The sequence below is a fragment of the Bombina bombina genome, chromosome 1, assembly GCF_027579735.1.
Source record: "Bombina bombina isolate aBomBom1 chromosome 1, aBomBom1.pri, whole genome shotgun sequence".
NCBI classification, from domain to species: domain Eukaryota; kingdom Metazoa; phylum Chordata; class Amphibia; order Anura; family Bombinatoridae; genus Bombina; species Bombina bombina.
This window is the reverse complement of record NC_069499.1, coordinates 609,028,758-609,054,048: the sequence shown is the minus strand read 5'-3', so window position 1 is coordinate 609,054,048 and position 25,291 is coordinate 609,028,758. Positions and strand designations below refer to the sequence as shown.

At 41.4% G+C, this 25,291-nt stretch overlaps 1 protein-coding gene across 1 annotated transcript; it reads left to right on the top strand.

The window, feature by feature from the left end:
- Nucleotides 1-228: 228 nt before the first annotated feature.
- On the top strand, nucleotides 229-4,820 carry LOC128639022 (threonylcarbamoyl-AMP synthase-like). Its single transcript, XM_053691162.1, has 7 exons — nucleotides 229-276; nucleotides 1,246-1,363; nucleotides 1,652-1,846; nucleotides 2,572-2,734; nucleotides 3,255-3,420; nucleotides 4,095-4,189; nucleotides 4,283-4,820. Exons 2-7 carry the CDS (start codon nucleotides 1,343-1,345, stop codon nucleotides 4,372-4,374), a joined length of 732 nt encoding a protein of 243 aa, XP_053547137.1. The 5' UTR covers nucleotides 229-276; nucleotides 1,246-1,342; the 3' UTR covers nucleotides 4,375-4,820.
- Nucleotides 4,821-25,291: the final 20,471 nt, after the last annotated feature.

Sequence of the window (25,291 nt, the reverse complement as noted above, 5' to 3'; positions counted from 1 at the left end):
TCAAAATCATTACACTGATGATTAAAATACAATTTGTTACCAGTGAACTGAGATGTAGAGGTGACAAAAGAAAAATATGAGGAAATAAGTTAAAGACACCTTTTCAGGAAAAAGGAAATACAGAGTCAACTAGCAGTGAAAAGGAAAGACCAGAAATAGATGAAACATATAAGCAACTCCACCCATAAGCCAACCTGTATATAAACAGCTCCCCAGAGAAAGAATAATATTATCACTTAGGGCAGAGGTATACAATCTCAGTACTGAGTATAGCAGGTAAGTCAAAATCAGTGCTGGGTGGATTTTAAAAAGTTATCTTGCTGTGTATCATGCATGTTAATATTTATAGTACAGCCAGTAAACCCTGGGAAGAAATAAGTTATGTGAGAGTTATATACATGTTCCATGTCTTTTTTTCCCCTCCACAACCTTCAATACATCAAAAACAGATATACTTAGTCACTCAGAATATTTATATTCTCATTTATGTGTGTTTTTATGTGCAATTGCAACTCTAATTGCTGTATGATCGATAGCAGATATGTGTTTATCTCTGAATGCATTAGTCTTCTACAGGCCTGCCCTCTGTGGTGGGCGAGAGGCGCACGTAATCAGGGCGAGGGAATGAGAAGGTGCAATATGCCTCCTGTATTTAGTTTATTAAGAAGTGTTTTTTGCATCAAGAGGTGTAATATATAGTTTTATTCCTTGTATAGGACATATGTTGGGCAGGGGTGGGCTATACGTGGGCAGAGCATACAGAAGGAGGGGAATAAGGGGTCTGGCTGAGTGGAACCATAAATTTGTCATGCCCAGAGCCCCACAAATGCTGAGGGTAGCCTTGATCTCCTGTGTGTGTATTTCAGTTTGTTTGTATGTTTAAGCATGGCTCTAATCAAGGCAGAACCAATGCTGTTCAAATGTGTTGGCTGCAAGAATTCCCACTATGTCTTCTGTTTACAACTGCTCATGCAAACATCATCCTCTTCCTTATCACCCTTGTTGTAGAGGCTGTTATTGTCTGTTTTCTACTCTTCACTTAGATTTTGCCCTACCCTTTAAGGAAGCTCACACTGTGACTATCCTAGCTTGTAGCATGTATGGTTTAACTTTTTTGTTCTACTGAAACATAATTTTGAGCAATATATGATTTTTAAATGATTTTATGTCAATTGCACCAATTTTCAATGTAAGTTGCCAGGTGTCACGTTAGAAAATCTCTTACATACTGTGTTTTCCCCACAGTTACTGTTCTATCACTGTTGGACACCCTGTCTTCTTCTGTCTCTGTCTTCTTCTGTGGTCTCTGGAAAAGAAAATATCCAATAAGAAGCGGATTAGCATGGCACCCACCATCTATAAGGTAAATATAGAACTGCACACAAACATAGACTAGTGCCAACAAATATGCAAACATGTGATAGCTGGTTATAACCAATAAGATATTTTATGTGCACAAGTTATTTAGCCATTCAGTCAGTTTTATGCATTTCAAACATTCCTAAATTATTTTGATATTTTATATTTTCATATTATTGTAATACCTTATGGAAGATCCAACCAGTCATTTTAAGAGAGTTAATAGATGTACCAAGCTTTCAGCATATGTCAGGGTGACTTTACTGACTGAATCTAACTCATCTGGCTATAGAAGCAAGAGTCAGCTAAGAGTGATGATGTTCCTGAGTCGTGCCTTGTACCTCACTCTCACCGTACCAGCAGCGTGAGGACCATTGCACAGATACTGGAGGGAGGAGGAGTGTGTGGAATTCCCACTGACACTGTGTATGCTCTTGCTGCTTCCTGTAAACACCCAGATGCTATCAGCAGGATCTATACCATAAAGGTGAGATAGCATTTTGCATTGAGTTACAAATTTATTTTCCTTTTAGAAGGCATTTACTCCGAATACGTGTTAAATGAAGATATTCTATTAAAACACTGAGAAAATGTTATAGAGGCTACAGGTCATTCTGACAGGGAGTTTTAGGAAGCACTTATTGTGCTACACTGACCTTGAGACACAAGGAACAATTATAGCATTATATTGAGGATGTGGTATAGGTTATATGCTTAGGATGAAATAAGGAAAAGTTATTATGTTCTATGTTATTATGGGTTATAGGATGTAATCATTATGTCAAATTGACAAGGAACTACGGGGAACAATTATAGGTTCATACAGAGAATATGTTATAAGATGGAGAAGTTACACACAGTAGTTATAAGGGTTGCATATTAACCCCTTAATGATCATTGACAAAATTATTCAGTCATGGAACTTTTGAGTAAACTGAAGCTGTGACCTTAAGGGGTTAAAAGTCACAAGGAATTGTTATTGGGGGACTTCTATGGGCTGTTCAAAGACATCCATTGAGGGAGGGATATGTGGAAAATCTATATAATCACTGTGAAAAGAAGACGTAAGCAGCAATTATAGGTGCGTTAAAGGAGCAGTTATAGTCTCACTTGGAAAACAAATTGCACAGATCAGTTATAGGCAAATGGAATAGAAGATATAGGAAACATATGACTGCTATTGCACTGACCTTTATACTGCTCACATTCTAGGAACGACCATCAGAGAAGCCCATCTGTATTTGCATCTCTAACTTGGAACAGCTAAGAGTAATTGAGCCTCCATTCAGTCCCCTCCTCTGGAGGTTCATGGACATGGTCTACCCAGGGGGCATTAGCTGCATTGTACCAAAAGGAGACTGGCTGGAAAGGCTAGGTAAGCAATAACAATAGCCCATAAAATATATAAACTCACAAATTACAGCAAACTACAGTACAACAAACACTACTATAGCACATCTACCACTTACAATACTCCATGCTTGCTTTAGTAGTGTCCATGCATAAACTTACTAAAATGTAAATAGGATCCTATCACCTTGCTCAGTTTAGTTAGTGGTCAGGTTTATATATATTTCTTTGACTTATGTAAATACTATTGAAACATTAAATGCATAGAGAGTACAAGGATTAGAAAGGTCAGTCTGGCTTAGTAAGCTTGTGCCAACATATCACTCCGGGACAGAACATTAAAAAGGTCACATTCTGCACTGTTGGTACTTTGGTTAAGGATTATTTGTTTATATCAAATTGTAATGACCCACAAATGCAGGCTTATACAAATTGCTCTTTTAATTGTTATGTGTGATGCCTAAAAGAAGAAAAAGCAATAACTGTCTGCTATGTGACTTCCATACAGTTGAATATTCCGTAAACCCTTTTTCTTTGTTTTTAAGGTGTAGGTGCAGCTTATGATAAGGTCGGGACACAGGACAACATCATGATACGGGTTCCAGACCACACAGTTACTGCTCACTTAACAGACATGACAGGACCCCTAGCCATTACTTCAGCTAATCCAAGCGGGGAAAGTGACAGCACCCACCATGACATGGTCATAACGTGAGTAGTGAAACACAGTATGATGACTTAAGTCACAGTCACAATATGGATAGACACTACAAAGCCAGGGTTATCACAAATATTCTTTAGTAACAGTAAACTGGAGACATATACACAATGATTATGAGGGCAGCACCCACCCTGCATCGTGTGTAAATAACATACAGGTTATTAGAAATGTATAATGTGAGTTTACCATCAAAATTGCTTTCAAGTTCCTACTTCAAGGGAAGCACAGTAACAATACAGATTACCATTAATTTAACTGTAATTTATTCTTGGCTCAAACTGAAGAATACTAAATCCTTTTATTGACAGTGCACATACACCTTTATAGACAAAACATAGTATACTCACATATATATCACTGCCATTTGTAGGAACACTTAAACTTTTAAAAATATTAATGACTAACACACTCTGGCATTGTTATTCTTCGGATCTGTATACAATTTTTTACAAATCAATTGGGCATTTTAACTGGGGAATGCCAAAAAATGTTGAGGATTTATTTTGTAGCAGTTTGGTCCTGTATCATTCTTATGCCCCCCAAGTGATTGTAATCTTCTGGAAGATGTAATGAGCAGTAGTGTGACAGAGCATGATGGGGTGGTCATTTGAGATGTAATACAATGGATTTGAGTCTTAATAACAATAAATTCTGTACTTTTCAGGCGCTTGAGTCATAAATTAGATGCTGTTCTCCGTGATGGATATTCCAATGAACTTGTAGGGTCCACAGTGGTAAACTGTACAAACATAGATGAAGGTAAGTAATATTACATATAATGCAGTTCAAACTATATACTGTACATGAAGACTTTTGACCCTGATTTTAATTATTTCTTTCACCTATTCCTAGGCTTTATCACAATACTGCGTGAAGGCTGTGTGCCTGCCGCTAAGATTATGCAGCTGTTTGAATGTGCAAAGAACACACAGGATGTGCTATAAGCCAATAAAACACCATTATCTGCAAGTTCAGTGGTTTGAAAATGGTTGCTTGGTATCATTATTTGAAGTCCTGCTGGCAGGGATTTAAATTATTATTGTAAAACAATTGAGCATAAAAGAAAAACACTTTTATTTTTCCTACTGTCTAAAACATTAATTTATTTATTTTTGTTGACTGTAAATTATAATTATTTATATCTTAAATTTATATTAATGAGATATGTTTATTATTGTGTTGTTCTACTGAATGGTTTCTAATGAATACAGCAATAACTAATGTATAAAAATATGGTGCTATTAATGAGATATGTTTATTATTATGTTGTTCTACTGAATGGTTTCTGAATGGTTAGCAATAACTAATGTATAAAAATATGGTGCTATTTGTTTTTATTTTGAATGTGCTGTATACGGAAAAAATAAATCTGGTTTTATTTTTATTACTATCTTGACTTTAATTTTTAAACTTAAATCAAGCTAAGCTTAAATAGTAGGAAAACCGTGAGTAGAAATGAAAAGCATAAAAACAGATTTAAATGAAGAACCAACATCTTAATCTCAACTAAACTTCTCAACCTTCATAAAACGTCTATTTACAAATAATTACCCTTGTTTTATTTGTCCATTGATATAATTTAGCATTTATCTACCACTAAAAACTGCCCATAAATGTTAGATTTTTTAACTTCAAATTATGTTCTCCTGTATTTTCTGTATGGCATTTAGCAAATAAATTTTGATTTTCCAATTGGTATAGTTCCCCCTCAGGGTTGGTGGACAGGAACCTGTATATACCCACTTACATTGTGGTTGCCAGTGTTTTTATTCCTGTCTTTTAGACAAGTTGTAAGACATAGAGCTGTTGCTTAGATTTCTCATATTTGGCTTCTGTTTTGGACCTGGAAACGGCAACTTATGTGGCTCAACTGTCCTTTATGTAACAAACAAATACTTTTGAGGGAGAGTCCTTATAGCTGTAAAGGTGTATGAGAGTTAACCCCCGGTACAGTAGGTGCTTTTCTGTGGCTTCTACCAATAGCTTAGTTTCAAGCTGAGTTCTAAGTCTTGGGGAGATGACTTCTTATGATAAAGGAAATGCTCTGGCTAGTTCACATCTAGATATGGCATCAGCATGCTTTACATACTAGCTATTGTTTATCTGTGCTGCCACACAAATGGGGCCTGACCTTAGATTGACCTGTTATTCAAATCCAGGATTCACACGGAGCTATAAATAAATCTGATAGTTGATATTTCACTTTGAAACATTTTACTATACAGGAACTGTTCATGTGACTTTAAAGGGACATATTACTGTAAAAAAAAACTTGTTTTTATTAAATAATGTTTTTTTAAACAACTTCCCAATTATTATGTGTTTTACACTGTAAGTGGGCCAATCAGGAGCAGACATACATACCTTCGTTTTTATACATACACATATTATATACCATTTTCTCACCATTAAATGGACTTTCTAAAGATACCATTATTTTCATCATATCTTATAATTTACTATAAAAAAATTATAAAATGTGAGGAAAAAATGGAAAAACCCCACACTTTTTCTAACTTTGACCCCCAAAATCTTACACCTCTACAACCACCAAGAAACACCCATGCTAAATAGTTTCTAAATTTTGTCCTGAGTTTAGAAATGCCCAATGCTTACATGTTCTTTGCTTTTTTTGCAAGTTATAGGGCCATAAATACAAGTAGCACTTTGCTATTTCCAAACCACTTTTTTTCAAAATTAGCGATAATTACATTGGGACACTGATATCTTTCAGGAATCCCTAAATATCCCTTGACATGTATATATATATATATATATATATATATATATATATATATATATATATATATATATATATATATATATATATATTTTTTTTTTAGAAGACATCCCAAAGTATTGATCTAGGCCCATTTTGGTATACTTCATGCCACCATTTCATCGCCAAATAAAAAAAATTGTTCACTTTTTCATAACTTTTTCCACAAACTTTCAGTTTCTCACTGAAATTATTTACAAACAGCTTGTACAATTATGGCATAAATGGTTGTAAATGCTTCTCTGGGATCCCCTTTGTTCAGAAATAGCAGACATATATGGCTTTGGCGTTGCTTTTTGGTAATTAGAAGGCCGCTAAATGCCACTGCGCACCACACGTGTATTATGCCCAGCAGTGAAGGGGTTAATTAGGTAGCAGGTAGGGAGCTTCTAGGGTTAATTTTAGCTTTAGTGTAGTGTAGTAGACAACCCCAAGTATTGATCTACGCCCATCTTGGTATATTTCATGCCACCATTTCACCGCCAAATGCGATCAAATAAAAAAAATCGTTCACTTTTTCACAATTATTTTTACAAACTTTAGATTTCTCACTGAAATTATTTACAAACAGCTTGTGCAATTATGGCACAAATGGTTGTAAATGCTTCTCTGGGATCCCCTTTGTTCAGAAATAGCAGACATATATGGCTTTGCCGTTGCTTTTTAGTAATTAGAAGGCCGCTAAATGCCGCTGTGCATCACACGTGTATTATGTCTAGCAGTGAAGGGGTTAATTAGGCAGCTTGTAGGGAGCTTGCAGGGTTAATTTTAGCTTTAGTGTAGAGATCAGCCTCCCACCTGACACATCACACCCCCTTGTGGCAAACCTAGCCACTTCTGGACTATAACGTAAGAAAGGTTGTCTGTGACAGACCCTTCGGTCAGGACTGAAAGTGTTAACTTTATTTTCTAACCACAAGTGGCTGGCTCCAGCTACAATCTAATTAATGCTTAGCATTCTATTGTTTGATCACCCCCAGAGAGAAACGCCTAAGTGATAAGGAGAGTCAAGAGTGTCCTGTGGTTGAAGTGTTTAAGTAATATAATCCTATTGTATCATGTCAAGGGCGCTTCTCCCTTTTATCTAATGTACAACATTCTTTCCACCCCCATCTGGGGGGGGGGGGTCAAAAACCTGTATAAATCTGTATGCTGCCTTCAAATAAAGTGTTATTCTGTTTAAAACCTGAAAACTGGCTGGGTTGTGAACTGCTGATTCCCTATGCAGGACATTGTTCCCTGGTGTTAACCCTTGGTATCCGGTTGGTACCGTTACAATTGGTGGCAAGCGACGGAATGAACCTTATCGCCCAGAAGAGCAACTACACAAGCCAGTAACCTCAGGAAGAGGGGGATTACTACAATACTGACTAAGATGGAAGGAGTACCAGGGACCGAAGTGAATGGAGATGGATTATTCTAAGCTAAAGAGACAAACGTAAAAGGAACTGCTAGAAGCCAGGGGAAAGATAGGCAGCAGCAAACCCAAGGCTATATTAATTGCTGAGCTGATGGAGGGAGACAGAGCTCGCAGCGCTACGCCTCCAGCAGCCATGGAGGAGACCCTATACCAGAGGGAAATGAGGACCAGGCTGGAATTTTTACCCCAACCTGTACCACGGGATATGCTATCCGTGGTAATGGCAGATGTGCAGGAGTACGTGATGGCACACAGTCCGCGGAATGCATCCTCCCGAGCAGAATCCATTTTGGACGCACTCAGCAACCCAGTAAGACCCAAAATCCCATACCATGCATTTAAAATGTTTTGTGAGGAGAAGGATGAGATTGATGGGTATTTACAGGATTTTGAGAGACTGTGCGAGTTACATGATTTGGAGCAGTCCGTATGGGTGCCGGTGCTAGCAGGCAAGCTAGCCGGTAGGGCAGCGGAAGCGTATCGCGCTGTACCCAGGGAGGACAGCAAGGATTACGCTAAAGTGAAGAGAGCGATCTTGGAAAGATATGCCATTACCTCAGAGGCATACCGGCGCAAGTTTAGAGGCCTGCGCAAGCCAGAAAGAGATTCCCATGCAGAGTGGGCCCACAAGCTGGATCAAGCATCTCAGGGGTGGATACAGGCCAGCCAAGCTACCACCATGGAAGAATTGCGACAACTGATGCTGTTGGAGCAATTCTTTAACGGCTTGTCCCCAGAAGCCCAAGAATGGGTGAGAGATCGAAAACCCCTCACCTTAACCGAAGCATCCAGATTAGCAGACCAGCATTTTGATGCCAGGAGGCACCATGGACTACAGCCTAACAACGGACGGGCTAATATACAATGCCACACCTGCAAGCAGTGGGGACATATGGCACGTGAGTGCACCCAAAATCGGAGCAGACAAGCTTGGAACCAGGTCAGACAGAACCTGGCCCCAAGGGCGGCTGCTCACCATTACCAAACGGAGCCAGCCGCTCATGAGGTGTTGAGCACCCAAGCCGAGGAACCCCTGGGAATTCTGCATGAGGTGATGTCGGTCCAGGGACTTCGGGATTCGGGAGCTACTTTAACCCTGATAGCTCCCCATTTGGTGCCGGATACAGCACCCACTGGCGGATCCGTGGCAGTACGAGGGGCAGGGGGAGCAGTATACCGATTGCCCACTGCTAGAGTGGAGTACAGACCCCCAGTCACCCCAGCAGCTGCCAGTTACCAACCCCCGGCGCACCGCTATACCACACGGCCTCCGGCCACGAACTACCCTCAGAGAGCCCGGTTCAATTCGCGGGGCTACTCACAACCTATTCGGTGCTTTGGATGTAAGCAACTAGGGCACAAAAGACCAGAGTGTCCCCTAAATGCAGCGAATCAAGCACAGTCCTGGAGAAGACCCGCTGGCGGAATCCCACATAATCCTCAGCCTGTGGCCCGCTACGTAGAGGCGCCAGAATGCTGGGGCAGCCTACATGAAGCAGACCCCGTGCAAGCTGCCCACCGGAATAACCGACAACGGGTTAAAGTGAATGGGAAGGAGGTCAGTTGTCTACGGGATACTGGTGCTACCATGACCTTGCTTCAAGAGAACTTGGTGCCTGAGAAACAGCACACTGGAGACACTGTGGCTGTGAGGGTAGCAGGGGGCACTGTGTTCCGCCTACCTGTTGCCAGGGTACATTTGGATTGGGGAGTGGGCGCTAGACTTGTGAATGTGGGGGTCAAGAAGGACTTACCTGCTGATGTTCTCCTTGGAAATGACTTGGCCCCCCTTGTTTCTGCCTATGCTCCCATGGATCCCGCTAATGTTAACCCTGTGACTACCCAAGCCCAGTCCCTCCGGGAAGAGACGCTTCCATGTTTGGGGTGGGGGCAGTACTGAGCCAAGTTGGAGCAGATGGCGGAGAACACCCCGTAGCTTACTTGAGCCGAAAGTTGTTGCCCCGGACATCCCCAAGCCGATCCGTTGGGATCAGACTGTGTATGCCGGCTTGGTTCTGGGGGAGCATTGTGGCAAACCTAGCCACTTCTGGACTATAACGTAAGAAAGGTTGTCTGTGACAGACCCTTCGGTCAGGACTGAAAGTGTTAACTTTATTTTCTAACCACAAGTGGCTGGCTCCAGCTACAATCTAATTAATGCTTAGCATTCTATTGTTTGATCACCCCCAGAGAGAAACGCCTAAGTGATAAGGAGAGTCAAGAGTGTCCTGTGGTTGAAGTGTTTAAGTAATATAATCCTATTGTATCATGTCAAGGGCGCTTCTCCCTTTTATCTAATGTACAACATTCTTTCCACCCCCATCTGGGGGGGGGGGGGGTCAAAAACCTGTATAAATCTGTATGCTGCCTTCAAATAAAGTGTTATTCTGTTTAAAACCTGAAAACTGGCTGGGTTGTGAACTGCTGATTCCCTATGCAGGACATTGTTCCCTGGTGTTAACCCTTGGTATCCGGTTGGTACCGTTACACCCCTGATCCCTCCCAAACAGCTCTTTTCCCTCCCCCACCCCACAATTGTGCAGAAAGTCTGCCAGTACCAAAATAAAAGGTATCTTTTTTTAAAAAAAATAATAATAATAATTTATAGCATATTTACATATGTTGCTGTGTAGGATCCCCCCTTTAGCCCCCAACCTCCCTGACCCCCCCTCAAACAGCTCTCTAACCCTCCCCCTCTACCTTATTGGGAGCCATCTTGGGTACTGGCAGCTGTTTTTGTTTTTTCTGTAGTGTAGCTTCCCCCCCAAAGACCAACCCCCTCCCAGATCCCTTAGATCTAAATTATTCCTAATTCCCACCCCCCTTTCTCCCACTTCATAGCATTCAATTTTCCATAGTGTAGTGCTTCCCGCCCCGTGCACGCACCCGTCCGCCACCCCCGCTAATCTGGGATGCCTGGCTCCATAAGCAATGAGACTTCTCACTGCTGCTCTAGTCTCTAGAAAATAGAAGGGAGGATCCCCTTCCTTTTTTTTTGTTTTCTCTTCCCTCCATCCTTCTCCCCCAACTGTTTGACTCCTTTTCTTCCTTATCTTTCTCCCTAGTCTTTTCAACACCTTTTTCCTATGATCCGAGAACAGACGTTAAATGGATTGGCTACTATATAAATTGAGAATGTAATACAAATTGAGAATGCTATCTGTAATTATGTTTAATATTAGCAAGGTTCATAATAGGCAATCTCCTAATGGATACATTACAGAATCTTGTCGATACTGTGACATACCATCAGTGTTTGATAAATGTTTAGATACAACGAAAAGTATCTATACAAATATTTTCTATAACGTGATAAAGTGTATACATCTATATTTGTGTGTTCCCTTTTCTTGATTGACCCTTTGTATACATCTATGTTCAATGATTATTTGTTTACTTATGCAAAAATGTCCAATAAAAAAAAAGGGTTAAGTGATCAAATGCATTGACATTCCTGGCATTACACATTTACCTTTAGAGCGGGGCTGGTCAACATTTCACAAGCAAGGGCTACATCATATTATTTATTGCCTGCTATTCTCTATCAAAAGCTACATACAACAAAGTAGCTTAGTGAGTGAGCTGATACAGTGCTGGGAAAATCATGCCGCCAAGGACTCAGTCCGCCAGCCACCTTTCAGAGCACAAAAATCACCACTCAGTAAGGGCCAACAGATCCCCTCTCAACTCAGGGAGTAGGGGATGCGACCCGAAGGAAGGGGAAAGGGAAAGGGGAAGTGACCAGCTCAGAAAAGCAGAGCCAGAAAGGGAGAGTCTCAAGGGGATCTCACAGATCTCAGTGCACAGTATGAAATTTCAGCATAAGACAAATAACAAATATATGGCAAATGGCATGGAGGTACAGAGTATAAAACTGGAACCCTTTAAAAGCAAGGATTTAGGTTAAGCAATAAAATGACACTTCACTTTGGGTTCATTTCCCAAAGACAGATAAGCTAGCGCAACAGCTAATAGATTGTAGAGACAGCTTGTAAGAGCAATACTGAGTCCAGGGCAACCTGTACAGAAGTTACTTCTGATGGCTCCATGCAGAGGAACCAACACTACTGGTAAAGCGTGAAAGCTGCTTTAAAAATCACCTCCAGGAACTCCAAAGGAAGGACAATTATAAATGAGGGCCTTTAGGGGACCCAAATAAAAGCAGGGGAGGACCAGGATGGGAATAGGATTAACAATGGGGCCCTTAGGTTTATGGTGAAAGGGTTAAGGAACTTTCTTACAGGTACTGTACAGTTTAGAATTCAGTCTTCTCAGAGGGGCTCTGATAAAGAATTTGATAAAGACTCTAGAAGGGATCCAACCAGTAGGGGTATCTCTCTTGTAAAGTCCCCTATATAATGGCCCCCACATGTAAGCTGCAAAAAGGGAGCAAAGGGAAAGGTGGATGCTTCTGAAAGCAGGGACCAAATCAAGTATATGTAGCAGGCCCCAGTTAACTTAACCACTTAAGGGACAGTTAGCAGCTGGTGCTTCCAACTCAGCTAACAGAATGGTCTTAGATGCGTACTATAGGGGGTAGGAGAGAGGAATAAGGGGAATATAGCACCTGCATGTGTGGAGTGTTATGCAAACCGGACAGGTCTCACCCACAGGATCAGAGTTGTAGAGCTCGACGGAACGGATCTGTCCAGGCTGGTCCAAAGTGGCTGTGTAGGTAAGGGAGGTCCCCAAACCTATACCCAGAGATTGGAGGCTATCTGGAAGTCTTCAGTACTTGGAGAACTGGCTGAGGGTGCTGTGGCTCCGCAAAACTGACACTAGGCCAGGAAAAGAAGATGTCGGCCGTTTGCGCCACTACCAGCTTCTCCTTCCAACTCCAGAGGGGTATAGCGTGGCAGCCACAGTGTAGTTCCAGACCGCCCAGTTGCCGTGGTAGTGATCTGCTTCAGCTTCTCACACAGCTCAGGACAGCCTCCAGGTTTTAGTATGGATTGCTTCTCAGCGTCACTCGGCAGCTCTAACAGTGAGGCCCAACTGCATATGTCTGTGGGCCGTTAGCAGGCCATGCTAGTAGTCCAGGCCCAAGGAGTACTGTGAGGGAGTAAAAGTCAGGCCCCAAGCGGTGCGCCGCCGTGAAAGCAGCTATATAGCTGACGTGGTTAATGCTCTTGCTGTTTCTGCGCTCTTACTTGCAGGTAGGCCAACTACTGTGGAGGCCCCAGAAGCCTCGGTGTATCCTAGACCAGGCTGGCGGTAGGTAGATGGGCCCGTCCCGGTGTGTACTTTAAGCTGTCTCCAATAGTGGCCGGAGCGTTTCTTAATAGGCCAGGAGCTGTTTTTAAGTGATTTGGATCAAAATAGTCTGGCTTTATGGCACAATTTCTGGTGCTGCTTTAGGAGCTCTGGCAAAGCATGTCTGCTCTGTTAAGCTGCTAGCTCCGCCCCCTTGGTGTTCTTTTTTGGAAGGCATAACTAAGCAGGCTCAGGAGCTGGGGGCTAGCTGATGATTGGTCGCTGTGCTGTGATTGGCTTACCAATGTGTTCAGCTAGCTCCCAATAGTGCAATGCACCTTCTTCAAGAAAGCATACCAAGAGAATGAAGCAAAATTGATAACAGAAGTAACTTATAATACAAGGGCAACCCGACGCGCACAAAAAGTTTACTTCTAGCACAATTAGCGTTATAGCAAAATCACTAAATAACTATCCACTTGTAATCTGGCCCTTCCTTTGTCTATATTTCTTTTAAAATTCAGTGATAAAAAATAAATAAATGTTAACTTGTAATATCACAAAACAAATATATAACCAAAGAAGAAAAAATGTGATAAAGAACTGGTAAGGATATGTGATCTTCAGGAATCCAGAAGTTAAAATCCTTGGAAGAAAAGGAAATAACAACAAATAGTGAAGTCCTGTATACACAGATTATATAAAAAAGAGGTGGAAGTATCTACTCACACTCTTGGGAGCTATAACTTATCTCTCAGTAAAACGGCTCATGTGTTAAAGTATAGATGGATCAAGGGACATCAAACTTGACAGCTGCAGAGTGTAAACCCTCCTTGTGACATCAGAGTCCCAACAGTCCAATCAGATCCGACATACATTTCACTAATTGTAGCCAGCTTTTTCCTCTGATTGTCAGGATGCCAGGAATTTGACTGAGACGAGAAGTGCAAAAATAATCACACCTTTATTAATAGCAAAAAATAATAACAAGTCCACAAGTCAAATAACAAGCCAGGAGTCAAAACCAGAGCTGGTAGTCAGACGAGCCGAGTCAGGAGCCAAAGCGAATAGTCAGATGAGCCGGAATCAGGAACAAGGAAAACAGCAGAGTCAGGAACAAGCCAGGGATCAGGAACCAGGAAGGACGTCAGGAAGGCAGGTAATACACAGGAACTCTCACAAACAGGTCTGAGACAACGTAAAGGCAAAGCATACTGAACAGAGGCCCTGTAAATAAGTGATGACATCACAATTCTGAGACTGCATCCTGTCTCACATGGATGATGCACACCAGTCTGGCCATAAAAGGAAGTGCAGGAAATGAGCAGCATCCCCAACAATGCACCATAGTCAGGAAGAGAGGTGAGTAAAATGGCCAAGGAAGAAAAGTTTTTAATAAATAATAATATAGTAATTGGCGAACCCCAAAAAACATTGAATAGACCGAAGACCAACAGGGCGAGGCCACTGCAGAACTGCAGATAACTTGTCAGGATCCATGGAGAACCCTGCAACGGAGATAACATAACCTAGGAAGATTACTTGAGTCTGATGGAACTCACATTTCTCGAGTTTACAAAACAGGCCATTCTCATGTAGTCTCTGAAGAACCCGTGTAACATCGGAACAATGAGCCTCAAGTGTGGGTGAGTGTATGAGGATTTTGTCTAAGTACACCACAACACACTGTTGCAACATATCTCGTAGGACATCATTAATAAATTCCTGAAAAACAACAGGAGCATTACATAGGCCAAAGGGCATTACAAGATACTCATAATGCCCGCTCCTGGTGTTAAGCTGTTTTCCATTCGTGGCCCTCTTTAATCCTAACGAGATTGTACGCTCCTCTCAAATCAAGTTTAGTAAAGAATGTAGCTCCCTTGAGGCGGTCAAAGAGTTCCGTAATGAGCAGAATAGGGTAAGCATTCTTAATGGTAAGATGATTAAGACCCCTATAATCGATGCATGGTCTTAACTCGCCACCCTTTTTCTTCACAAAGAAGAAGCCAGCCCCTGCAGGAGAGCAGGATTTGTGGATGATCCCCCACGACAGAGCATCGGCAACATACTCCTCCATAGCACAATTCTCTGCAACAGACAGAGGGTACACCCGGCCCCGAGGAGGAATGGCTCTGGGTTGCAGGTCTATGGCATAATCGTAAGACCGTTGAGGAGGCAATGTACCGGCACGCACCTTGTCAAAAATGTCTAGGAACTCTCGGTACTCCTCTGGCAATTGAGATACCGAAGAAGTGCATAAGACTTTAACTGGTTTCCAAAAACAAGTGGAAATACATTGTGGGGACCACGACAAAATTTCGGACCTGCGTGACTATGGAGGACTCCACCCAGGAAAGGACAACCGTGACCAAAGGTTTCTCCTTAAGCAGTTCCAGGGACGAGGATAAACCACCCAAGGTCTGCCCCAGACAGGACCTTAGGTGTGAGCGTTTCCCGGCCGTGTAGGACAAGACTTCAAAAAGTGACCCTGTAACCCACAATAGATGCAGAGCCCCTCCCTCTTCCTAAAGGCCCTCTTCGCCGCGGAGAGATGCGTGAATCCCAACTGCATCGTCTCAGCAGTACCTGGTGACTCAGGACCAGGAGGCATGGGAGGAGAGGGAGGCATGGGTGGGAACCAACACGTAAGAGACAACGGAACAGGAGGCTTCCGCAAGCGCTCCTTGAAAGAGGGCCTCTCTCTGAGTCTGATGTCAATTAGAATAAAAAAAGACACCAATGCCTCGAGATCCTCTGGTAAATCTCTGGCAGCAACTTCGTCTTTAATCGCATCAGAGAGCCCATGAAAGAAGGCGGCAACAAGGGCTTCATTGTTCCAACCTACCTCTGCAGCATGCGTACGGAACTCAATAGCATACTGAGCAACAGATCTTGTACCTTGCTGAATGGACATGAGTCGTTTAGCAGCAGAGGAGGAGCGAGCCGGAACATCAAATACCCTTCGAAAGGAGGCCACAATTTCAGGGTAATTTGAAATCACAGGTTTATTAGTCTCCCACAAGGTATTAGCCCAGGCAAGAGCTGTGTCAGAGAGTAACGAGATGAGAAATCCCACCTTATCTCTGTCAGAGGGAAACGCCTGAGGTAACATCTCAAAGTAAATGCCCACCTGGTTCTAAAACCCTCTGCACTGAATAGGATCGCCTCCATATCGCTGAGGTAGAGGTGCAGAACCGGACATGCTCCTGGTAGGCATAGGTGCAGCAGCAGAAACAGGAGCAACCATAACTTGCGGGACACTTTGGTCCAAATGTGCAGTGCGAGTCAGCAGGGTTTGCAGGGCTAGTGCAAATTGATCCAAGCAGTGACCCTGTACATCCATCCTGGAAATGATGGCAGGTAAAGGTGGATAATTAGCACCATCAGGATTCATGGCCTTTGCATAATGTCAGGATGCCAGGAATTAGACTGAGACGAGAAGTGCAAAAATAATCACACCTTTATTAATAGCAAAAATAATAAAAAGTCTGCAAGTCAAATAACAAGCCAGGAGTCAAAACCAGAGCTGGTAGTCAGACGAGCCGAGTCAGGAGCCAAAGCGAATAGTCAGACGAGCCGGAATCAGGAACAAGGAAAACAGCAGAGTCAGGAACAAGCCAGGGATCAGGAACCAGGAAGGACGTCAGGCAGCCAGGTAATACACAGGAACTCTCACAAACAGGTCTAAGACAACGTAAAGGTAAAGCATACTGAACAGAGGCCCTTTAAATAATAAGTGATGACATCACAATTCTGAGACTGCATCCTGTCTCACATGGATGATGCACACCAGTCTGGCCATAAAAGGAAGTGCAGGAAATGAGCAGCATGCCCCACAATGCACCATAGTCAGGAAGAGAGGAGAGTAAAATGGCTGCCAGCAGCACATGGCACACAAACAGGGAAAAAACCCTGACATTGATGTCACAAGGAGGGTTGGGACTTTGAAATTTACACTCTGCAGCTGTCTGTGAATGCTGTGTTTGGTGATTCTACAGTCCGCTTTGTGTTTTACAATTGAGTGATTTTACTGAAGTAATAAATTACTTTTAAGAAGTTTGATGTTCCTTTATCCATCTATACTTTAACACATGAGCCGTTTTACTGAGAGATAAGTTATAGCTCCCAAGAGTGTGAGTAGATATTTCCACCTCTTTTTTATATCATTTGTGTATACAGGACTTCACTATTTATTGTTATTTCCTTTTCTTCCAAGGATTTTAACGTCTGGATTCCTGAAGATCACATATCCTTACCAGTGCTTTATCACATTTTTTCTTTATCAGTGATAAAAAAAACACTTATGTCCCTTTAAGAAATGTCTTAGAGACAGATTAACATTATTCTGTTTTATTCTTTATTTTAGATAAAATGAAATAAGGAGGAAAATTACAAATCACAATCATATACACATCTCACAAATCGTGTTCCATTGTTTACAGTGTCCATTCTCAATTATTCCCTTGCTGGTGCAGCTTCCAGCTGTTTTGCTATTTGTTTCAATGGTTTTCATCTTTTTTAATGTTCCATGTGCACTTTTTCATTTGGTGTTATTATACAGAGACAAAAAAATCTGATTGCCATGGATACAAACCGGAGGCTTCATGACAATGACTAATAATCTTCTAAATAGTAGATGCACGATCTCTGTAACCTGCTGTACTGGTTTGTCTGTCTTTTATAGAAACTATATAATAAGCCAACTCAGATGTTAGGGTTTTTGCAGTTGTGCAACAAAACAATTATCCTGTTTACGATTTCCACTTTCTCACATATATGTTCTGACAAGCTGTCATTTACTAGAAAGCATCAGTCATGTCAATTGGTTAGCACACTGTGTTATTGTAGCAAGAGGCAGTTTTTCTCTGTGATGTTTAGTAGATGTGCATTCATTTTTGGACGAATATACATTTGTAACGAAAATCTATTTTCATTTTCATAAAGAAAATGTATATACGAATGAATTCACTAACGAAATTTAAAGGGATATAAATCCCGATTTTCTTCTTTCATGATTCTGAGAGAACATGCAATTTTAAGTAACTTTCTAATTTACTCCTATTATCAATTTTTCTTAATTCTCTTTTTATCTTTGAAAAAGCAGCAATGTAAGCTTAGGATGCCGGTCCATTTTTTAGAGCTTGCTAATTTGTAATTTGTTTTAGCCACCAATCAGCAAGCACTACCCAGGTGCTGAAACAAAAATGAACCGGCTCCTAAGCTTACATCCCTGCTATTCAATTAAAGAAAGAGAACGAAGAAAATGAATAATAGGAGTAAATTAGAAAGTTGCTTAAAATTGCATGCTCTATCTGAATCATGTAAGTTTTAGGTTTCATATCTATAGTAACATAGTTGATGAGGTTGAAAAAAGACAGAAGTCCATCGAGTTCAACTTTTACAATTCTAATATACTTACAAAAAAGCTCAAGTTAAACTTAAATTAATATCATTAAAAGGTGACCAATTTAACACAAGCAATCATAACCCTGAATTCTGTTTCTAACCAGAAATGTATCCAAACCATGTTTTAAATGTATCTAAGGTATTGTCATTCACTACCTCCTTTGGTAATGAGTTCCACAATTTTATTGCTCTTACAGTGAAAAAATGTTTCCGTTGCAGGAGATTAAGGGGGATATTTATCAAGCCGTCAACCGCAAATACACTGGAATTCCGCAGCGTAATTGTGACAAGCCCTAAAGACCGGCAAAAGTTGAAATCTGTGACCTAACATACGATCCGCCGGTCTTAATCTGACACAGATCGATGCTTACGTCATTACAGATGTTCCGAATACACATTCAGCACTATTTGACACTTTTTAAAAGTTATCAAATAGTTAACCGGTATGCTCGCGGCTATTCCGGCCAAGCGTACCTGGTTTTCGATCAGCCACCCTGGAGGCCGAGAATGCCATAGGAATCAATGGGAGTCTAAAAGCAGCGAAAGCTTATGTTCGATGCTGCCAGATATCCCATTGATTTATATGGTAGAAAACCAGTAACGTTTACACCTAACACAATAACATAAGCCCCGAGTCTAAACACCCCTAATCTGCCGCCCGACACCGCTGCAACTAAATAAAAGTATTAACCCCTATCCCGCCGCTCCCGGACCCTGCAGCAACCTAAATAAAGTTATTAACCCCTATCCCGCCGCTCCCGGACCCCGCCGCAACCTAAATAAAGTTATTAACCCCTAAACCTCTGGCCTCCCACATCACTACCATTAACTAAACATATTAACCCCTAAACCACCAGCCCCCCACATCGCCATAAACTAAATTAAGATATTAACCCCTAAACCTAACAACCCGCTAACTTTACATTAAAATTATATAAATAAATTAAAACTTACCTGTAGAATTAAAATAAACTATATTAAACTATTAAATAACCTACCCTAACTATTATACTAAAATTACATAAACTAGCAATTAAATTAACTATATTACATATTAAAAAAACATAACCCTACTCAAATGATTTAAATCTACTAAATTACTAAATTACAAAAAAAAAATAAACGCTTAGTTACAAAAATAAAAAAACCACAGTATCAAAAATAAAAACGGATTACACCTAATCTAATAGCCCTATCAAAATAAAAAAGCCCCCAAAATAAAAAAAACCCTAGCCTACAATAAAGTACCAATGGCCCTTAAAAGGGCTTTTTGCGGAGCATTGCCCCAAAGAAATCAGCTCTTTTACCTGTAAAAAAAAAAATACAAACACCCCCAACAGTAAAACCCACCACCCAACCCCCCCAAATAAAAAGCCTATCTAAAAAACCTAAGCTCCCCATTGCCCTGAAAAGGGCATTTGTATGGGCATTGCCCTTAAAATGGCATTTAGCTCTTTTACCTGCACAGACCCTACTCTAAAAATAAAACCCACCCAAAAACCCCTTAAATAAACCTAACACTAACCCCCGACGATCCACTTACAGTTTTTGAAGTTCCGCTTGAAGGATCCATCCAGCCGGCAAGAAGACTTCATCCGGGCAGCAAGAAGTCTTCATCCGGGCGGCGTCTTCCACCTTCATCCATCCGTCGAAGTATTCATACATGCAGACTCTTCTCTCTTCATCCATCCAGAGCGGAGCAGGTTCATCCTGAAGACATCTGGCGCAGAGCTCCTCTTCAATACGGTCGCCGCCGTAAACTGGAACTTGAATGCAAGTGACGTCATCCAAGATGGTGTCCCTTGCATTCCTTTTGGCTGAAAGGTTCCAATCAGCCAATAGGATTAGAGCTGCTAAAATCCTATTGGCTGTTCCAATCAGCCAATAGGATTTGAGCAGCTCTCATCCTATTGGCTGTTCCAATCAGCCAATAGGATGAGAGCTCAATCCTATTGGCTATTTGGAACAGCCAATAGGATGAGAGCTGCTCAAATCCTATTGGCTGATTGGAACAGCCAATATGGTTTTAGCAGCTCTAATCCTATTGGCTGATTGGAACCTTTCAGCCAATAGGAATGCAAGGGACACCATCTTGGATGACGTCACTTGCATTCAAGTTCCAGTTTAATGCGGCGACCATATTGAAGAGAAGCTCCGCGCCGGATGTCTTCAGGATGGATCCGCTCCGCGCCCGGTGGATGAAGATAGAAGAGGCTGCATGGAGGAAGACTTCACCGGATGGATGAAGATGGAAGAGGCCGCACGGATGAAGACTTCTTGCCGCCCCGGATGAAGACTTCTTGCCGGCTGGATGGATCCTTCAAGCGGAACTTCAAAAACTGTAAGTGGATCGTCGGGGGGTTAGTGTTAGGTTTATTTAAGTTTTTTTTGGGTGGGTTTTATTTTTAGAGTAGGGTCTGGGCAGGTAAAAGAGCTAAATGCCATTTTAAGGGCAATGCCCATACAAAATGCCCTTTTCCGGGCAATGGGGAGCTTAGGTTTTTTAGATAAGCTTTTTATTTGGGGGCGTTGGTTGGTTGGGTGGTGGGTTTTACTGTTGGGGGGTGTTTGTATTTTTTTTACAGGTAAAAGAGCTTATTTCTTTGGGGCAATGCCCCGCAAAAGGTCCTTTTAAGGGCCATTGGTAGTTTATTGTAGGCTAGGGTTTTTTTTTATTTTGGGGGGCTTTTATATTTTGATAGGGCTATTAGGTAAGGTGTAATTCTTTTTTATTTTTGATACTGTGTTTTTTCCCCCCGTAATTTAGTGTTTTTTATTTTTTGTAACTTAGCGTTTATTTATTTTGTAATTTAGTAATTTTTAATAGTAGATTTAAATAATTTGAGTAGGGTTAGGGTTTTTTAATATGTAATATAGTTAATTTAATTGCTAGTTTCATGTAATTTTAGTATAATAGTAAGGGTAGGTTATTTAATAGTTTAATATAGTTTTTTTTAATTCTACAGGTAAGTTTTAATTTATTATAAGATAGGGATGTGGTAATTTTAATGTAAAGTTAGGTTGATAGGTTTAGGGGTTAATAGCTTAATTTAGTTTACGGCGATGTGGGGGGCTGGCGGTTTAGGGGTTAATATGTTTAGTTAATGGTAGTGATGTGGGATGCCAGAGGTTTAGGGGTTAATATGTTTATTTAGTGGCGGCGGGGTCCGGGAGTGGCGGTATATGGGTTAATAACTTTATTACAGTTGCGGCGGGGTCCAGGAGCGGCGGGATAGGGGTTAACATCTTCACTTAATCTGGCAAATCTGTTAGGGTGTACCAGCTCAGAACTGTCCTGTCTCTTCCGCTTACCTTTACTTTGCCCTCTAACTGTGACCCAGCTGCATTCTGGAGTCTCCCCATCTGAATCCAACCCATTCCCACTGCTAGAACCATTAATAACCAGCTCAGTCATATCTATTTTCCTTTCAAGTGTCTGAATTTCATGCAGTGTTGCAATTAGTTCCTCCAGAACTCCAATACGAGTTTCTAAAGAGGCAATATGCTCACACTTGCCACAGACATATAATCCCTGAAGTGGCTGCTCCAGTGATGCAAACATATGGCAAGCTGTACACTGAATGAGATTCTCACACATTCTTACTAAAAGGTTTAAAGGGACATTAAACCCATTTTTTTCTTTCATGATTTAGAAAGAGCATGCAATTTTCCAATTTACTTCTATTATGTATTATATTATGTATTTTAATTCACTCTTGATATCCTTTGTTGAAAAGCATATCTAAATAGGCTCAGTAGCTGCTGATTGGTGGCTGCACATAGATGCCACCTGTTAACGGCTCACCCATGGGCATTGCTATTTCTTCAACAAAGGATATCTGTAGAATCAAGCAAATAGAATAACAGAAATAAAATGGAACGTTGTTTAAAATTGTATTCTCTGTCTAAATCATGAAAGATAAATTTTGAGTTTCATGTCCCTTTAACTTAAAAATATAAAATAATTATATTCCCCCTTGGTTACTCCAATCCCTTGTTTGCCCAAATTTCCTTGTTTCACTAACTCTATTACTTCAACAGTAAATTTAAGTGCTTAAGGACTCCATTTTAAAACTGCAACACATATTAGAACTGCATATTCCCTACTCAAAACTTTATCTATCTCTGGTATGTGCTTAAGGACTCCATTTTTAAACTGCAACACATATTAGAACTGCATATTCCCCCCTCAAAACTTTATCTATCTCTGGTATGTGCTTAAGGACTCCATTTTAAAACTGCAACACATATTAGAACTGCATATTCCCCCCTCAAAACTTTATCTATCTCTGGTATGTGCTTAAGGACTCCATTTTAAAACTGCAACACATATTAGAACTGCATATTCCCCCCTCAAAACTGCAATACATATTAGAACTACATATTCCCCCCTCAAAACTGCAACACATATTAGAACTGCATATCCCCCCCTCAAAACTTTATCTATCTCTGGTATGTCTGTATTACCTTGAAAAAAAAAGCTTTCTTTTCTGTGTCTTCCATTTTGATAAGAAAGGTGACATCTGCAATGTTTGGTTAGGCCTTGTTTGATCCTGCTCTAATTTATGACCTATGCTAATTAGAATCATGTGACTGTTATTACCTTTAAATTGAATATCCCCAGCTTGTTACATCAAGCTTATCTTGTTAGATCAGTGCAGCATTGCATGTGTGTAGTTCCCTAAGTGTAGAGAGAGTTATAACAACGGAGTTAGACAAAGGAGTGGACGACAGAGATAAGTACTTTTCAAAATCCAACAACTAATTGCAAACATGCTACACTTTCTAATGTCTGCTTTAACCTTTTCCTCCCTTCTCTTTAAAGTCACAGCTCTTCCATTCACAAACAGCACTCAGAACATTCATATTTCTCCTTTTCTTCTACATTCCCCCCTCTACAACACACATGAACTTTATTCCTATCTCACATCCCTCAGCCAGCCATGCTTTACTGATCCTAAACTTAAACACTCACATAAGACACATTCTCATCTCCTTTCACTCACCATCTTTCTTCTTCTTGCAGCTGGGGATGTCTCGCCTAACCCAGGTCCACCCTCTGCTTCCCTCAGATCACTACCCCAAATGACACCTCATACACGTAACCCTCTAGACCTCATTAACTGCACCTCTATTAGTACACCCCAATACTCATGTGCCCTTTGGAATGCACGCTCGGTATGCAATAAGCTTACATCTATTCACAACCTATTTATTTCACATTCACTTAACCTGTTAGCCCTCACTGAAACTTGGCTTTCCTCATCTAACACAACTGCTGTAGCCTCTCTGTCCTATGGCGGCCTGCACTTCAGTCATACTCCCAGGCCTGGAGACAAACAAGGAGGAGGAGTAGGAATTCTCCTGTCTCCACACAGTACCTTTCACTGCATTCCTTCACCCCCATCTCTTTCCTTCTCATCTTTTGAAGTTCACGCTATCCGCCTCTTCTCCCCTATAGCTCTTCGTGTTGCAGTTATCTATCGGCCCCCTGGCCCAGCATCACAATTTCTGGACCACTTTTAAGCCTGGCTTCCACATTTTCTCTCTTCTAATGTCCCTTCTCTCATCTTAGGGGACTTCAACATACCCCTTGATAAGCCTAATACGCCTGCTGCCTCTAAACTTCTATCCCTTACCACCTCTTTAGGTCTGTCCCAGTGGACAACATCTCCAACACACTGTGAAGGCAACTCCATAGACCTGGTCTTCACAAATATCTGTGCTGTTTCCAACTCCCTTAACTTCCCCTTTCCTCTCTCTGACCACCATCTATTAACTTTCTCTCTCACTCTACCTGCTACATCTTTGCAAGCCCCCAAAAAACTGCTACCTCACAGGAATTTAAATGACTTGGATCTCACAGACTTTTCCACTCAACTGAGTCCTCTGCTCTCTGACATTTCATCCCTCTCTTGTCCAAACCTCGTGACTCTAAAGTATAATTCGGCACTAAAATCAACACTTGACAAAACTGCACCCTCCACTCTTCGACGTACATCAATCACTCGACGGCAACCGTGGCACACTAAACAGACCAGAAATCTTCAGTGATGCTCACGGGCCGCTGAATGGCAGTGGAGGAAATCACGCACCTTTGCTGATTTCCAACATTATAAATTCACCCTTAAGTCCTACAACTCTGCGCTCAGCCTGGCCAAACAAGTCTATTTCTCCTCCCTTGTGTCATCTCACGCATCCAACCCCAGAAAACTGTTCTCAACCTTTAACTCCCTTCTATGTCTGCCTGCCCCCCCGCCCACTAGCAACCTCACTGCTCAAATTATTGCTGATCACTTCAAAAATAAAATTGACACCATTAGAAAAGAGATCTGCACCTTGCACCCCGCAAACCCAGCGATCCTACCCACCCCTTCTATTAACAAAAATATATGCTATTTCCCTCCTGTAACAGAGGAAGAAGTCTCTGCACTCCTATCCTCGGCTCATCTCACAACCTGCCCACTTGACCTATTCCTTCACGACTTATTCACTCTCTCTCTGCTTCACTAACCCCTACCCTAGCTCATCTCTTTAACCAATCTCTCACTGCTGGCACATTTCCTGACACATTCAAGCATGCGTCAATCATACCAATCCTAAAAAAGCCCTTGCTTGACCCTTCCACGCCTTCTATCGACCGGTCTCCTTACTTCCCTTTGCTTAAAAATTATTGGAACGACTAGTCTATAATCGGCTAACTCAATTTCTCACAACTAACTCCTTACTTGATCCACTACAATCTGGTTTCCGCCCTAAACACTCAACAGAAACCGCTGTTGCTAAAGTAACAAATGACCTGTTATCAACTAAAGCAAATGGCCATTACTCCTTACTAATTCTTCTTGACCTGTCCGCAGCTTTTGACACAGTTGACCATCCTCTCCTCCTAAAAATACAACATTCATTTGGCATCCGAGACACAGCCCTCTCCTGGTTTGCATCATATCTTTCAAACCGCTCGTTTTCAGTTTCCTTTAACAACATATCTTGTGATCCTATGCCTCTCTCAGTTGGAGTACCGCAAGGCTCTGTCTTGGGTCCCTTGCTTTTCTCTCTT

Bases quoted from the DNA above. Each gene is read 5' to 3' on its own strand.
- LOC128639022 (XM_053691162.1), top strand. From the start codon at position 1,343: ATGGCACCCACCATCTATAAG. The intron at 1,364-1,651 runs GTAAATATAGAA...ATCTGGCTATAG, and splicing joins TGGCACCCACCATCTATAAG to AAGCAAGAGTCAGCTAAGAG. The intron at 3,421-4,094 runs GTGAGTAGTGAA...TGTACTTTTCAG, and splicing joins CACCATGACATGGTCATAAC to GCGCTTGAGTCATAAATTAG.